Source organism: Hemiscyllium ocellatum, chromosome 14 (genome assembly GCF_020745735.1).
Source record: "Hemiscyllium ocellatum isolate sHemOce1 chromosome 14, sHemOce1.pat.X.cur, whole genome shotgun sequence".
Lineage (NCBI taxonomy): Eukaryota > Metazoa > Chordata > Chondrichthyes > Orectolobiformes > Hemiscylliidae > Hemiscyllium > Hemiscyllium ocellatum.
The window spans coordinates 31,144,308-31,159,494 of record NC_083414.1 but is presented as its reverse complement, the minus strand read 5'-3'; the positions used below and the strand labels follow the sequence as shown (position 1 = coordinate 31,159,494).

At 40.3% G+C, this 15,187-nt stretch overlaps 1 protein-coding gene across 3 annotated transcripts in view; it reads left to right on the top strand.

The window, feature by feature from the left end:
- The window catches only part of LOC132822334 (transketolase-like), a 62,164-nt gene extending 49,370 nt beyond the window's left edge, over positions 1-12,794 (top strand). For all 3 annotated transcript variants that reach the window (XM_060835579.1, XM_060835581.1, XM_060835580.1), the window contains exons 12-14: positions 3,211-3,307; positions 4,582-4,704; positions 11,097-12,794. In XM_060835579.1, the coding sequence (XP_060691562.1) occupies positions 3,211-3,307; positions 4,582-4,704; positions 11,097-11,269 (393 nt within the window). In that variant the 3' untranslated portion in view covers positions 11,270-12,794. The remainder of the gene's footprint in view (positions 1-3,210; positions 3,308-4,581; positions 4,705-11,096) is intronic.
- Positions 12,795-15,187: the final 2,393 nt, after the last annotated feature.

Here is a 15,187-nt window from a genome sequence, read left to right as displayed (position 1 = left end):
CCTTCCATACCAAGCAATCGCCTAGTAAATCTCCCCTGAACCCTTTCCAAAGCTCCCATATCCTTCCTATAATGCAGTGACCAGAACTGCACTCAATACTCCAGGTGCAGCCTTACCAGTGTATTATGCAGCTGAAACATGACCTCGTGGCTCCAAAACTCAATCCCCCGACCAATAGACGCCAACACACCAAATGCCTTCTTAATATCTCTGTAAACCTGGGTGGCAACTTTCAGGGTTTTATGCACCTGGACACAGAGATCTAACTGTTCATCTACACTGCCAAGAATTTTACCATTAGCCCAGTACTCTGCATTCCTGTTACTTCTTCCAAAGTGAACTGCCTCACACTTTTCTGCATTAAAATCCATTTGCCACTTCTCAGCTCAGCTCTGCATCTTATCTGTGTCCTTCTGTAACCCATAACATCCTTTTGCACTATCCACAATTCTGCTTGACTTAATGTCATCTGTAAATTTACTAACCCATCCTTCAATGCCCACATCCAGATCATTGATAAAAATGCCAAACAGCGGTGGCCCCTTGTGGCACACCACTGATAACTGAGCTCCAGGATGAACATTTTCCATCAACCACCACCCTCTGCCTTCTTTCAGCTAGCCAATTTCTGATCCAAACCGCTAAATCACCCTCAATCCCGAAACTCTGTATTTTGTGCAATAACCTACCGTATGGAACCTTATCAAAAGCCTTATCAAAATGAATTCCATATACACCAACATATACATCAACCGCTTTACCTTCATCCACCTGTTTTGTCACCTTCTCGAACATCTCAATAAGGTTAGTTAGGCATGACCTACCCTTCACAAAACCATGTTGACTACACCTAATCAAATTATTCCTTTCCAGATTATAAATCCTATCTTATAACCTTTTCCAACAACTGAAAATGAGGCTCACTAGCCTATAATTACCAAGGTTGTCCTGACTCTCCTTCTTAAACAAGGGAATACTATTTGTTATCCTCCAGCCTTCAGGCACTACACTTGTAGAAAATGACGACATAAAGATCAAAGGCTCTGCAATCTCTTCCTTGGCTTACCCGAGAATCCAAGGATAAATCCCATCTTGTCCGGGGTCTTCACTATTTCCAGATCTTCCAAAATTGCTAAAACCTCCTCTTTGTCAACCGCAATCCCATCTAATCTTGTAGCCTGTATCTCCATATTCTCAGTAACATTGCCCTTCTCCAATGTGAATACTGATGAAAAGTATTCATTAAACGCTTCTCCTACGTCCTCAGATTCCACACACAACTTACCACTACTGTCTTTGATTGGCTCGAATCTTCCTTTAGTAATAGTTCACATTAGAGTTTTTTAAATTTAAATTAGTTTAACATAGTTAAAAAGTTCAACAGACTTTGAGTCCAGCATTGATCCTGCTCTGTTATCGACATTGCTGCAACAGATACTGTCGCTGCTGCCGAAACTACCACCTGCCCGCTCTCCTCAAGTGCCTGGGAACGTACCCTGGCGGGGTCCACCTTGCACGCAAAGCTCAGACACTAGCTGACAGACCACCATGAGACCAGGCTGGGAGCTGGTGAGCAGTGTGGGATCAGCCATGAGCTGCAAAGAGACCAAGCTGGGACCCAGCACAACTCAAGAGACCTGAACGAGGCCACCGAGAGACAAAAGGGAAAAAAAGAGAAGGAAACTGAAGGAGCAGACAAGCTCTAGTTAGCATCCCACTCTACTACCGTCCCGACCAGAAGAAAGAGCCTTGACCTGCCATTTTCTCCCCACAGGATGAGAAAAGCAGCTCATTTCTGGACTGGAAAGCCAAAACGACCTGCCTGCTGGGCTATGTGAGTCCTCCTATTTTCCTAAACCGGGGACAGTCGGAGGCACAGATCCGAGAGATCAAGATGGTCTCTGATCCCCAACCCACTCTCCCTGTAACCCCCAACCATGTGTGAAAAGTACTAATATCACACAGTTGGTTCTCCTCAGCAGTCACCCTCAACTGGTAGACTTTTAAGATGCGGAAAGCAGCTTCTCGTAACCAGGGATGCAGTGACCCCTATCAAAGCTCACCATTTAGCTCTGAATGAGAAACACCTTGTCGTTCAGCACTCAGTAGCATGGACTCAATAACTTGGATCCTACCTTCTACCTCTGTCTTGTTCTGTACTCTTGCGTTTCTTCCCCAATTTTCCTTGCACTTTGCTGGGTTGGTCTTTGTCTTGTTTCTCTCCATGACCCTTCTTGTTGCATTAAATGATTTTTATGTTGCAATTTGTGCCTCACAACCTTTGTTTATTCACTGCATGCATTATCTTACTCTTCTACTCAAACATTGATCAGCCATTGTCCCGTGTCCTAAAGGGAAAAAAAAAATTTAACCTTGGTGATTTTGGTGCTGGAGTTTGGAGGGACACAAACCTTTTGAAAGGTTTGATTGATAAGAAACACCAATACAATTGTCCTCATAGAATGGCCAGAGCATAGTCTGTTAATAATAACCTGTTTTATCAGAGACACAAACTTAATGTGCCTCATGGCAACACCTTATTGCAGACATTGCAACCTGTTAATTATGCAATTCCATATTCAGATAAAGACAAGGATGTTTGCATCACCTGTGTCAAGGCAGGAGCTGATGATTGCTGGATTAACCATTGCCCCAGAAAAGGCAGTAGAGGTGCTGCTGCAGAAAAATCAATGTTGATGGATTCAAAGCCTTCTAGACCAAAGAATTACAGATCATTTACGAGATTCTGGTTGTTTTATATGTGGATTCCATTACGTTGGAAGAGAGACAAAACAGCAGTTGCAAAATAAATTAGTGGACAATGCAATTAAGTGACATTTTTGATTCCTAATAAATGTTTCTGCAGCCACTGTATTGATTCCATCTGTCAGTACCTCATGTATGGTCTATAGTTCTATGGTCCAAGAGAAAAATATGTCACCTAAGAGTTCCCGTCCCACTGACTTCTTTCCATCTCTACACATTTGAAACAGATTCATCACATGCCAAAGTAGGGAGATTTTAAACCCAGCTAGAGGAAGAACCAGGCATAGGCCTTTCAGAAATCTCCTCTCAAGTCACTCCAAAGGTGGTCAGGCCCTTCACCTCTGCCATGCCTTCCAAAAAACAAGTTTATTGTAAAGCCTATTCTATAGTCATTTAAATTTGTAAATTCTAGCAATTGTAAAAGGAAGATGTTTGTTCTGACAGGTTCTGAAGAAGACCGATAAGGATATGGTTACCGTTGTTGCTGCTGGAGTGACAATGCAAGAAGCGTTGACTGCAGCTGCTAAATTAGCTGAAGAGGGTAAATATAAAATAATTGGTGTTCAAAGTATATAAAAGTAAATTTGTCTTTACTGGTTTTAAAGTTCATGAGCAATTGCTGTACAAGCAAATTCTTCTCTACTGTATTTTTTGTATCACAGTTGATCATATTCTATTAGATCATATTAAAACTAACACTGAGATGCATCTTACATTATGTGATGTAATTACCTCTTTATAGAATCCTTCTCATTAACTGCTAACTCCGAGAATAAAAATGATTTTCTTGGCATTGAATAAGAATTTCATTTCTACACGAATTAGTGAGTACAGTATAGAACTGCAACATCTGACAATGCATCACTCCCTTTAGAATGACAGTGGTTAAACTAGGTTCATTGCTGAAGGTCCGGGTGGGAATTCAAAGAGATTAATATTCATTCTATTAAATAAGAAAGTTGACAAAGACAGAAAATGTTAGAAATATTTAGCAGGTTAGACAGCATCTGTGGAAAGAGACATTAATTCTGTTCACTATTTCTGTATCCACATCGTCTACTTTTAGCTTAGCTTTTCAGCATTTGTAGTTGTACATTGATTTGTATTAAAGAAAATGTCAAATCCAATAATTAGTGTGCAACTAATAATTATTATTAGCAAGTTTTGAGAAGATATGTAGCACAGTTTGACGTTCTGGTTGGAGGTTTGCTTGCTGAGCTGGAAGGTTAATTTTCGATTTGATAACGAACCTTCTAGCTCAGCGAGCAAACCTACATCCAGAACTTCAACCTGAGCTACAAATCTCAAAGCTTGCTAACACCTATGGGCACATACTGGCCCGAAAATGGGAAACCAATGCCATAGAGCGCCACCTGCGAGCAGCTGTAATTCCTTCACGAATGCTTAAGGAAACAGGTACTACCTAAATGTCTTATGAAAACAAACCTTCCAGCTCAGTGAGCAAACCAAATCCATAATTATTATTATTTTGTATTAGTAAATGTGGGCACTGCTGTCCAATCATGGATAATTGAAAGCTTGTTTCAAGGGGGGGGTTCAATAGTGGGAAGATGTAGGACAGGAGGAGGTTGGGGACAAAAGCATGAGGGGATTTCTGGATGAGAACAAGGAATTCAGTGTCTTGGGAATCCTCCTGCAAAAAGTTGGAGATTTCAAATTCTCTCAGTTCTACTTAATCTATCGTCCTTGTGAACATGGGGTATCTGGAAAATGCAGTTAGAAATAGTCAAAGTGTTTACATGATGTATAATCAGATGATAATAAATCTAATCAAAAATATGTTTCATTTTACAGATATCTTTATCCGAGTGGTTGATCCATTTACAATTAAACCACTTGATGATAAAACTATTGTATGTTGTACTAAAGGCACCAAGAAAAAGCATGTTATCACTGTGGAGGATCACTATTACGAAGGTAATATTTTAAGATGTGCTTGGACCAGCACAGTAATGAGCATGTAGCTTTGTGTGTGGGAAATCATGTCTCACAAACTTGATTTGAGTTTTTTTGAAGTAGTAACAAAGAGGATTAATGAGGGCAGAGCGGTGGATGTGATCTATATGGACTTCAGTAAGGCACTCGACAAGGTTCCCCATGGGAGACTAGTTTGCAAGTTTAGATCTCATGGAATACAGGAAGAAGTAGCAATTTGAATACAGAACTGGCTCAAAGGTAGAAGACAGAGGGTGGTGGTGGAGGGTTGTTTTTCAGACTGGAGGCCTGTGACTAGTGGAGTGCCACAAGGATCGGTGTTGGGTCTGCTACTTTTCGTCATTTATATAAATGATTTGGATGTGAGCAAAGAGGTTTTATTAATAAGTTTGCAGATGACACCAAAATTGGAGGTGTAGTGGATAGTGAAGGTTACCTCAGATTACAATGGGACCTTTATCAGATGGGCCAATGGGAGTTCTATTCATATACCTATCCAGATGCTTTTTAAATGTTGAAATTGTACTAACCTCCACCATTTCCTCTGGCAGCACATTCAATACACCTACCATCCTCTGAGTGAAAAAGTTGCCCCTTAGGTCTCTTTTATATCTTTCCCCTCTCACCCTAAACCTATGCCCTCTAGTTCTGGACTCTCCCACCACAGGGAGGAGATTTTATCTATCCATGCCCCTCATGATTTTGTAAACCTCTAAAGGGTTACCCCTCCACCTCCAACTCTCCAGGGAAAGTAGCCTTAGCCTATTCAACCTCTCTCTATAGCTCAAATCCTCCAACCTTGACAACATCCTTGTAAACCTTTTCTGACCCCTTTCAAGTTTCACAACATCATTCCAATAGGAAGGAGACCAGAATTGCACACAATATTCCAAAAGTGGCCTAACCAATGTCCTGTCATGACTTCCCAACTCCTGTACTCAATACTCTGACCAATAAAGGGAAGCATACCAAATGCTTTCTTCACTATCCTATCTATCTGCAACTCCACTTTCAAGGAGCTATGAACCTACACTCCAAGGTCTCTTTGTTCAGCAACACTCCCTAGGACCTTACCATTAAATGTATAAGTCCTGCTAAGATTTGCTTTCCCAAATGCAGCACTTCGCATTTATCTGAATTAAACTCCATCTGCCACTTCTCAGCCCATTGGCCCATCTGATCAACATCCCTTTGTAATCTGAGGTAACCTTCACTGCTGCTACACCTCCAATTTTGGTGTCATCTGCAAACTTACTAACGAAAGCTCTTATGCTCACATCCAAATCATTTATATAAATGACGAAAAGTAGTGGTCCCAGCACCGATCCTTGTGGCTCTCCAGTCTGAAAAACAACCCACCACCACCACCTTCTGTCTTCTACCTTTGAGCCAGTTGTGTACCCAAATGGCTAGTTCTCCCTGTATTCAGTGAGATCTAACTTTGCTAACTAGCCTCCCATGGGGAACCTTGTCGAGCACCTTACTTAAGTCCATATAGATCACGTCCACCACTCTGCCCTCACTAATCCTCTTTGTTACCACTTCAAAAAACTCAAATCAAGTTTGTGAGACATGATTTCCCATGTTGAAAAGTGTGGTGCTGGAAAAACACAGCAGGCCAGGCAGCATCCAAGGAGTCGGAGAATTGACCTTTGGGGCCCACGCCCAAAGCCACGTGCTCATCAGTTCATGCCTTTCCAAATACATGTACATCCTGTCCCTCAGGATTCCCTCCACAACTTGCCCACCACCGACATCAGGCTCACTGGTCTATAGTTCCCTGGCTTGTCCTTACCACTCTTCTTAAACAGTGGCACCATGTTAGCCAACTTCCAGTCTTCTGGCACCTCACCTGTGACTATCGATTGATGCAAATGTCTCAGAAAGGGACCCAGCAATCACTTCTGTAGCTTCCTGCAGAGTTCTCAGGTACACACTAGGAAATTGTTTCTGTTAGGTGAGGAGACTAGGACCCGTGGACACAGCCTTAGGATTAGAGGGGGTAAATTCAGAACAGAAATGCGGAGACATTTCTTCAGTCAGAGAGTGGTGGGCCTGTGGAATTCATTGCCGCAGAATGCAATGGAGGCCGGGACGCTAAATATCTTCAAGGCAGAGATTGATAAATTCTTGATATCACAAGGAATTAAGGGCAATGGGGAGAATGCAGGTAAGTGGAGTTGAAATGCCCATCAGCCATGATTGAATGGCGGAGTGGACTCAATGGGCCGAATGGCCTTACTTCCACTCCTATGTCTTATGGTACACCTGATCAGATCCTGGGGATTTATCCACTTTTATGTGTTTCAAGACATCTATCACTTCCTCCTCTGTAATATCATCATTTTTTTAAGATGTCACCATCTGTTTCCCTACAGTCTATATCTTCCATGTCCTTTTCCACAGTATGAATAGGAAAGGTTTAGAGGGATGTGGGCCAATTGCTGGCAAATGGGACTAGATTAGGTTAGGATATCTGGTCAGCATGGACAAGTTGAATTGAATGGTCTGTTTCCATACTGCACCCATCTCTGACTCTGATTCTAAATACTGATGCAAAATACTCGTTTAATATCTCCGCCCATCTCATGCGGTTCCACATAAAGGCCGTGGTTCCTTGTATGAGCCAAATGTTTTGCATTTTCAAAGAACAGTACAGAACATCTTTACATCCTGTTTGGCCACAGATGAGGTCCAGAGGACTGGAGAAGAACTAATATTTTTCCATTGTTTAAGAAAGGTAACAGGGATAATCCTGGAAATTACAGGCCTGCGAGTCTCATCGGTGGTAGGGAAATTATTGAAAAAGATTCTCCGGGACAAGATCTATCATATTTAAAAGCAAATGGACTTATTAGCGTTAGACAGCAATGTATTTTTGTGCGAGGGAGGTTGTGCCTCACTAACCCGATTGGGTTTTTTGAGGGGGTTACAAAAACAGTTGATGAGGGAAAAGTGGCTAGTGTTGTCTATTTGGACTTCAGTAAAGCCTTTGACAGGCTCCCTCGTCAGACTGGTAGAAAAGCTGAAGTCCCATGGTATGAGGTGTGAGCTAGCAAGATGGATATAACACTGGCTTAGTCATAGGGGACAGTGGGTAGCAGTGGAAGGATGCTTGTCAAAATGGAGGGTTGTGACTAGTGGTGTGCCCCAGCGATTGGGACATCTGTGTTCATGGTCTACATAAATGATTGAAGGAAAATGTAGCTGGTCTAATTAGCAAGTTTGCTAACTATACAAAGATTGGTGAGTTGCAGATAGTGAAGAGGATTGTCCGAGGATACAGCAGGGTATAGATCAGTTGGAGTTTAATCTGGACCCGTGAGGTGATGCATTATGGAAGGTCAAGTACGGGTGAAAGTTATACACTGAATTGCAGAACCCTTAGCAGTATTGGTATGCATGTGGGATCTGGGTGTGCAGGTCCACATCACTAAAGGTAGCAGTGTGGTAGATAAGCTAGCAAATAAGGCTAATGGCATGCTTGTTTTGATTGGTAGGGTCATTATGCATAAGGATTGGCAACTTATGCTGCAGCTTTATGGAACCTCAGTTAAGCCACACTTGGAGTATTACATACAGGTCTGGTCACCAACTACCAGAAGGATGTGGATACTTTGGAGAGGGTGCAGAAAAGTTTGATCAGGATGTTGCCAAGTGTGGAGGATTTTAGTTGTCAAGAAAGGTTGGATAGATTAAGTTTATTTTCACTGGAACACAGCATAAAGTGGAAAGTATGCAGCATTTTCCAAGGGTGGAGAGGTTAATTACAAGTTTTCACAGGTTCAAGATGCAATGGGGAAGTTTAAAAGAGGTGTGTGAGGCAACCTTTTCACACAAAGGGTGGTGAGTGCCTGGAATGCGCTGCCAGACAATGTGATGGAAGCAGTCACGATAGTGGAATTCAAGAAGCACCATAACAAATATATTAAAAGGAAGGGAATAGAAACTTGTGGATCCTTTAAATGATGACATTTTTAGTACGGAAGGGCAAAATGTGTCAGCACAGGCTTGGAGGGCAAAAGGGTCTGTTCCTGTGTTGTGTCATTCTTTGTTCGAACAGAAACAGTTCCTTCAGCCCACCAAGACTATGCCAACACATGATGACTTTCTAAACTAAATATCTTGCACCTTTCATTGCTCCATATCCCTCTATTCCCTGCCTTTTCATGTATCTGTCAAGGTGCCTCTTAAACATTACTATTGTATCCCCCTACATCACCAGCTCTGGCAGTACACACCCAATGTAAAAAAAACTTGCCCCTCACATTTCCTTTAAACTTACACCCTTTTACCTTAAATCTGTGTTGCCGAATAATTGACATTTCTACCCTTGGGAAAAGACTTTGACAATCTATTCTATCCATTCCTGTTATAATTTTGTAAATTTCTGTCAGGTCATCCCCTCATTGCTCAATGTTCAAGTGAAAACAAACGAAGTTTGCCCAATCTCTCCTCAAAGTTAATGTTTTCCAAACCAGGCAACATCCTGGTAAACCATTTCTGTACCCTCTCCAAAGCCTCCACATCCTTCTGGAAAAGGTATACAATATTCCAAATGTGGTCTAACAATACTTATATACATCTGCAACATGACTCGCCAATTTTTTGACTCAGTGCCCCCTCCAACAAAGACAAGCATTCTTATCTACTAGTATTGCTACTCTTGGGGAACTGTGGATCTGTATGCCTAGATCCCTCTATATGTTGATGCTACTATAGATTCTGCCATTAACAGTGTGCCAATTCCTCCTACATTAGATCTTCCAAAATGCATCGCCTTTTATTGTCTGAATAATTTCTTTTCCATCTACCATTTCTCTACCCAAGACTCCAGCCTCTCTATATCCTGCCGCATCCACTGCCATCCTCCTCACTATCCGCAGCTCCCCCAATCTTTGTGTGTTCTGCAAACTTATTAATCAGGCCATTTACATTCTCCTATATATTACAAACAACAGGGGTCCCAGCATTGATCCCTGTGGAATACCATTGGTCACAAATCAGAAAAATGTCCTTCTTTGAATAAACCAATTCACAAAGTTTTGTTACGATTGAGACAGATCACCCACCTTACACTCTCAATAAATGCTGGCAAGAACACAGATTAAAAAAAAAAGCATGCAGTGTAAAATCGTAGGTTGCATACCATTGACCATCTCAGGATATCAGAAACATATCTGTCTTAAAAAGATCTGAAAGTCACAGCAAGGCAAATCACCAAGCACTCCAGTATCTGTCAAACAATGGAATGGTTGCATCACAGAAGGAAATTATTCAGCCCATCAATTCATGCCAGTTTTTCGAGAAGATCAATTCAGTTTATCCCGCAAGTCCCTGTACAATGTTATAGAAATGATCAGAAACTACAGAATATGCTTCAATACTATTGTTAGAAATAATCGATGAAATTCTGATAGATAAGATTTTATTCAGCTTTTATTTTGTTATTATTATAGCATTGTATATTACCACATTGTTCCCTTTTCTCTCGAGCCAATATCCCCGCAGATTTCCATTTGCTATATACAACCTAATTGTTGCACTTTACAGGCTCTTTAAAATTGGCATACGGCATTCTTAAAGGGATCACTCTTTGTGCATGACCTGTTGTCCCCTGCATGGCACTTCCTCTATTTTTTAAAATGCAGTTTACTAGAGCTGATGATGGAGTTTCCAAGTGATGGCAAATGGCAGAAATATAGAAACAGATTACTTCTTGGGTGCAATGTATAACTGATAAAGATAAACTACACTCGTATAAATACAGAATCATTTTTAATAGATGTGTTGATGCTTCCTGAATCTGGGTCTTACTAAGAACATGGACAGCAGCAAAGATTTGGCTTCTGATGCCAGAAAGGGAAGACTAAACTATACTTACTATCAGTTTCTGACTGTTTCGTGTTGACTGTTTGAACATAGTAGGAGGCAAAATTATTAGTTGTCACTGTGAGAACATAATCTCTGACTTCATAATATAATGTCATTATGTTACTGCTTTATAACAATATCTAGCTTATGTCTTGTTATCAGTTTAAAGTAATAAAATCTGATTGCTGTTTATTGTACTCCCAAGTGCGAAATTGTGATCAATGGACTTTCTTGCTCATTCCTTCCAATACATCCATATTCCTCCCCGATTCGTATAACTGTTTTCCAAAACTTCCTTAACTAACTTAATATTCACATAATAGCCTTCGTTAACAGTTGGAGATAATTATTATACCAGAGCCTACTCATATACAGGGGTACTTTAACAACCACTGCAGAATTAGTGTTTATTTTTTGATGTGTATATATTTAACAAATGCTGTTTCAGATGCATCTATTCTTAAATTGTTGACATGAATAGCTTTTCTGTTTGCTTGCAGGTGGTCTTGGTGAAGCAGTGGCAGCTGCTCTTGCTTCAGAACCTACCATTATAGTACACCGCCTGGCAGTGTCTGGTGTACCATTTAGTGCAACACCAGCAGAGCTACTGGAAAGGTTTGAGATTGATGCGAAGGCAATAGTGAAAACTGTGAAAGACATCATTTCAAACTAGACAGAGTCCCCATATGGTGTAACACAATGGGCTGAAGTTCTATTCTTTTCAGTGATTTGTTTATATTAGAAATATACTTCGGGTTTTCCTTCAATTTACTTAATTATAAGCTTTAAGGTAATCTATGAAAATTAACTGTAAAAACTTCGAAAATAGTCTTTATAGTGAAAATTGTTGCCTATTGTTTTACAGCAACTGTTTGTTTCTGCTCCGCTGGTGAGCTAATATGCACAAAATATGTCCATTTAATGGTTACAGCTCCTGATTTGTTTTCGAGTGATACTAGTGGAAAACCCTACTTTAACATTTTACTCTTTTCTTTCCCCTTACAATTATTTAAAAAGGCTACCTTCCCAAAGATTAGATGAGGTTTAAAGACACCAGAAACTAGAAGTGGCTGTTAATGTTATTACTAGAATAATGCTTAATATGTTGCATGGTTTTTCTCTGTGATCTATTTTAGTACTGGAATCAAGGCAGTTAAAATAAACAGGCTAATGTCTGTGCTAAAATAAACAGAGCAATGTCCTACAAGCATATTAAACTCTATGCCCTTGACAGTGACTCGCCACTCGACTCCCAGGCTATATTCCTGGACTGAACCAGACTATTCAAAACCTCGGTGTCCTATTTAGGTTCATGACAGCATTCATTCCCATATCTTCTCCATTACAAAGTGTTCCCACTTCCACCTCTGTAATTTTGCCCACTTTCGTCCTCAACTAAAGCAGTTGTGTTAAACCATCAGCCGTTCCACAAACTACACTCTGCAGTTGTTTTGCTGCCTGGATCCTATTTCACAAATTGCCTTGCTCACCTGTAACCTTGCCCTTGATAATCTAATTGTTTGTGTCTAAATCCCTTTTTGACCTTGCACTACTCATGGCTTATAGCTACTTCCCTTTGAAAGCTGTTCCTCTAAATTTGGCCTTATTTCTCCACCATAATTGATTATATCTTCAGTTCTCTTGGAATTGTGCTTTGGAATTTCCTCAGTAAACGCATTCATGTCCCTCTCCTTCATCAAGGTATTTTATAATTGTTGCTGCTTTACATCATTTAATATTGTCAAAATTAATTTCTACACTGTATTGCATTTGAGTTTCACTCGACAAGCAAGGTTCTTAATTCACTAAGTTGCATCATTCTCTCACCAAAACCTTTTTTTTTCAAATAGCTACCGTGTGGATGTAGCTAATTTTCAGAATCTTATAACTCAGTTGTGTTAACAGAACCAAAGCACTCATAACTTGGCTGATGTGTGAAAGAATAAATAATGGAGTTTTGTACAAGTCAGAGATGCATAAGTAACTCACTGCCTCCATTTTACAGCTGGCATGATATAAAAAAGGTTATTTTATGACTTAAAATATTTTAATTAAAACAAGCGTTTTAAAATGTTGCTTCTACAATTTGAGACTCTACAAATATATTCAACTTAAAATTGAAGAGGTAAGAAATGCAACATTTGATTGCAAGGTGCTGTGGCATGGCAAAATAATAAATTTTTTTAACAACTGAGAAATGAGTTCTGAGGTTTTCTTGTAGCTGTGTGTCAGTGAATCTGAATTTTGCCTCACTAAGCAATTAATTATTATGAGCAACTGCATCCAGCATTAATGTGTGTGCTAATTTGAACCACACTGTTCTGTCAGATGAAAGATGTAACCAATGTGTTTAATGCCCAGGAGCTTTCTACAATACTTTGGCAGATATATGCTTCTCAATTGAATGAATGGAAAACCTAACTAGCATTTTTCTGGCAAGAATATATAATTGAAGAAAGAAACCAAGCATCTCTTCATGTGAGCACCTCCTACATTGATAATTCATTTTGTTTAATTTAGCCTTTTCTCTGACTAGGATGTTTGAAATTCCTGGAGGGTTGGGTTCTGTCACCTACTCTTGGTATTAGCACTATAGAAAGAGAAGATAAGATTCACATTAAGGTGAATAATACCTTAGAAATGATCATAATCAGCAGTATTTGTTCTTGTATGTACATGAAAGTGAAAGTACATTGGAAGCACAAGTCTTGATTGGAGCAAATCAGTTAGTAATTTGTTTTCCAAAATACTTAGTAATGGGATGATTTGAATTATGTTACCCCAATAGTGAAGAAGAAGAGAGAAAGATGAACTCTATTGCAGTAAAATCTTGCAGTGGTTCAAGATGGTGCTGGATGTGGCCACACTTAGTGTTTAACACACAAAAAAAATCTGAATCTAATTTAATCTAGTGACGTGTGCTGTGGAGATACTAATTGAAAGACCCTATACAGACAACGAGTAAAACTAATGTCATTTCCAAAATACCATGCAAGTAACAAACACTACATTGGACAAACAGGCAGAGAACTAGCCACCAGGATACATGAACATCAATTAGCCACAAAACGGCATGACCCTCTCTCACTTCAATCTTACATACAGATAAGGAAAGGCACCACTTCGACTGGGACAACACATCCATCCTAGGACAAGGCAAACAGAGATATGCACGAGAATTCCTAGAAGCATAGCATTCCAACTGAAACTCTATCAACAAACACATTGATTTGGACTCCATTTGCCACCCCCTGACAAAAAAGAAAGGGGAAGACATCACCACAGGAAATAACATTACCAACTAAAGAAACCCAAACATAAATAGAAAGCAGGAAACATCAGCAGTGATTCGCCTGGAGGCTCACTGAAGATGTTATCTTGTATGGTGACGAAACATCTGAAAATGAACCTTCCAGTTCAGCAAGCAAACCTACATCAACACACTAATTGCTTCCCCCATAGCAGGTACCAGCAAATGAATGGTTAATGTATAATGGAATTGCTCACTGTCTAAACCAAAGACAGCTTAGTCCCTTAATGAACTAGCTTTTGTGCATGACTTATGATCATTTCCTTGATGTTGCATAAGTGGAAGAAGGAGGAATGGGCTGTGAAATTGTGTTATGACATTGACACATGGAACATAAACAGTACAGCATAGTACAGACCTTTCTGCCCTCAATGTTGTGCCAGTCTTTTATTCTACTCTAAGATCAGACTAACTGACATACGCTTCACTGTACTATGTTCCATGTGCCTATCCAAGTGTCGTATAAATGTCCCAAATGTATCTGACTCTACACAACTTCTGGCAGTGCATTCCACACACCCACCACTCTCTGTGTAAAGAACCTATCTCTGACATTTCCCCTAAACCTTCCTCCAGTTACGTTAAAATTATGCCTCTTCGTGATAAACATTTCTGCCATGGGAAAAATCTCTGGCTATCAACTCTATCTATGCCTCTCAACATCTTGTATGCTTTTCTCAAGTCACCTCTCATCCTTCTTCACTCCAATGGGAAAAACCCTCTCTCCCGCAACCTTTGTTCACAAGGCATGCCCTCAAGTCCAGGCAGCAACCTGCTGAATCTCGTCTGCATCCTGTCTAAAGCTTCCACATCTTTCTATAATGAGACGACCAGAACTGAACACAATATTCCAGGTGTGGTCTAACCAGGGCTTTCATTAAAAGGGGGTTGACTTTAATAGTTGCAGCACAACCTCACGGCTCTTAAAAGACAATCCCCTGCTAATGAAAGCCAACGCACTATATGCTGCCTTAACAAATCCTATCATCTAAAAAAAAACTTGACTGGTAGCCTTGATGGATCAATGGACGTGGATCCCAGGATCCTTCTGTTCCTCTACACTGCCAAGAATCTTGCCTTTAACCTTGTATTCTGCATTCAAATTTGACCTTCCAAAGTGAATGACTTCACACTTTTCCAGGTTGAACTCCATCTGCCACTTCTCAGTCCACTTCTGCAACCTGTCAGTCCCATTGCAACCTACAACAGCCCTCCACACTATCCACAACTCCACCAACCTTCATTGTCCTCAGCAAACTTACTAACCCACCCTTCCATGTT